General features: G+C 36.8%; 1 protein-coding gene across 1 annotated transcript in view; it reads right to left on the bottom strand.

The window, feature by feature from the left end:
* The window catches only part of LOC111695713 (protein Wnt-4), a 23,028-nt gene that overhangs the window by 10,614 nt on the left and 10,758 nt on the right, over positions 1-1,656 (bottom strand). Inside the window, exon 2 of the mRNA XM_023465123.1 lies at positions 149-236. Coding sequence (XP_023320891.1) covers positions 149-236 — 88 coding nt within the window. The remainder of the gene's footprint in view (positions 1-148; positions 237-1,656) is intronic.

Here is a 1,656-nt window from a genome sequence, read left to right on the forward strand (position 1 = left end):
GGGGGGGGGGGGGGGATTGATAACTTACACCTGGCAAATCCCCTGTAGGAAACTTGCCCCACCCACCTTGCTAAAACTCCGTTCTACGGCAAACCATTTATTCTCTTTTAAAATTCAATAATTTAAAAAAATCGTTTATTTAGTGTACCTGCTTTTTTATCAAGGACCCCTTCATCTGATCACATACACCTGGATCCCGAGATGTGCTTGCAATAGCGCTGGCCTGTGACAAAGCCCTGAAAATAAAGATTTTTTATAAAATTTCATAAAATTTAACAATAAGTTTCCGATTAAGCACGGAAGAGTGGTTAGTTTATGTATCGAAGACTGGGAGAGTGCCGGTGACATAATGACGATGTGATATTTCACAAGTTGGTTCTGCTCAATAAACCCGCTTTTATGCGGTCATCGTGCGAGCACTGGCGGAGCTGAATCCGTTCTAAATATTCCTCGGTTTAAAATATTACCATCTTAAAATTATGTTTTGTAAATGTATCAAGGCAGGGGATTCCTTACTAGAACTGGGTGGTCTTTATACGTCTCTCTCTCTTACACAAAAATATGTATTAGATACTCATTATTAATCAAAGTTTGTGAAACCTCGGAATTTATAAAATTAATGGTGAATTACGGGACGAAATTGCCGCCGAGCTGGCCTAGATGGATGGATAGGTTGGGAACCGAGATCAATGAGCTTGTAATGAAGCCCGGAGTCAGGTTTACACCCACCTCATCTCATCCCACCTCTAGTGATAATTACACGGTTGGATATCTCGCTAAAGGAATAATTGCTCACATGGGGTAATTATATACGCCTACACCTGAGTATTATGCATAGAAAAAGCATAAACGAAACTTAAACACCTTCCTGCAGCCATAATATCAGGCAGGGTTGGAGAATATACATCTTCATTGTCTTTAATGAATCGATAGGAAAGGGTAATTGAAAAAATTCTGAGAACTCTAAATAAAGGAACTGCATGGTTTACAAAGGTGTGTTGGTGTTTGTTAACTCCTACTTGGAGTAAGGTTTGTTTGCTCCTGGAGTTTACTGGGAAGTGAGTAATTCTCCGTCCTTCCTCTGGATTTAAAAACACTATAAGTCAACATTTGCTTTACAGATTTTTCTTTCACTTCCGTTTACAAGTTTAGAAAGAATGTACATGTAATAAAGTAAAATATGTACGGTTCATGTAATAAATTATTTAATAAAGTAAATATTCACAGTTTTTACGTTTTTAAAACCCCAGGTTAGAACTAGAACAAATTAAGTTGTGAATACCTTCACGTTTTCTAAAGATAAATCGGCTAATTAGTACAGCCTTCACTACAGACTCTTCAGGGGTATTCAATTCATGAAACATCTCCTTCTTTGAAGTGAACTATTTACTCCGAGTACTAGATGAGTAGGGTTCTCCGCATGAAGTCCCTAAACTACCTGTTTTATATCCAACTGTTATCAAGTGGTTTATCAAGACATTTTCATGCATTAACAAAGATTTAAGGTCATTGATACTTTCTTCAAATTCAGGAAAATTTTAACATTTTTAAGTTTTGGAAAACATTATGAAAGTTTCCCACTTTCTTTTCTTTGCTTTTCCATTAAATTTAAGTCATTTTACAATTTTTTTGGACAGTTTGCCCCACCCCCTTCCT

Source organism: Eurytemora carolleeae, unplaced genomic scaffold (genome assembly GCF_000591075.1).
Source record: "Eurytemora carolleeae unplaced genomic scaffold, Eaff_2.0 scaffold82, whole genome shotgun sequence".
Lineage (NCBI taxonomy): Eukaryota > Metazoa > Arthropoda > Copepoda > Calanoida > Temoridae > Eurytemora > Eurytemora carolleeae.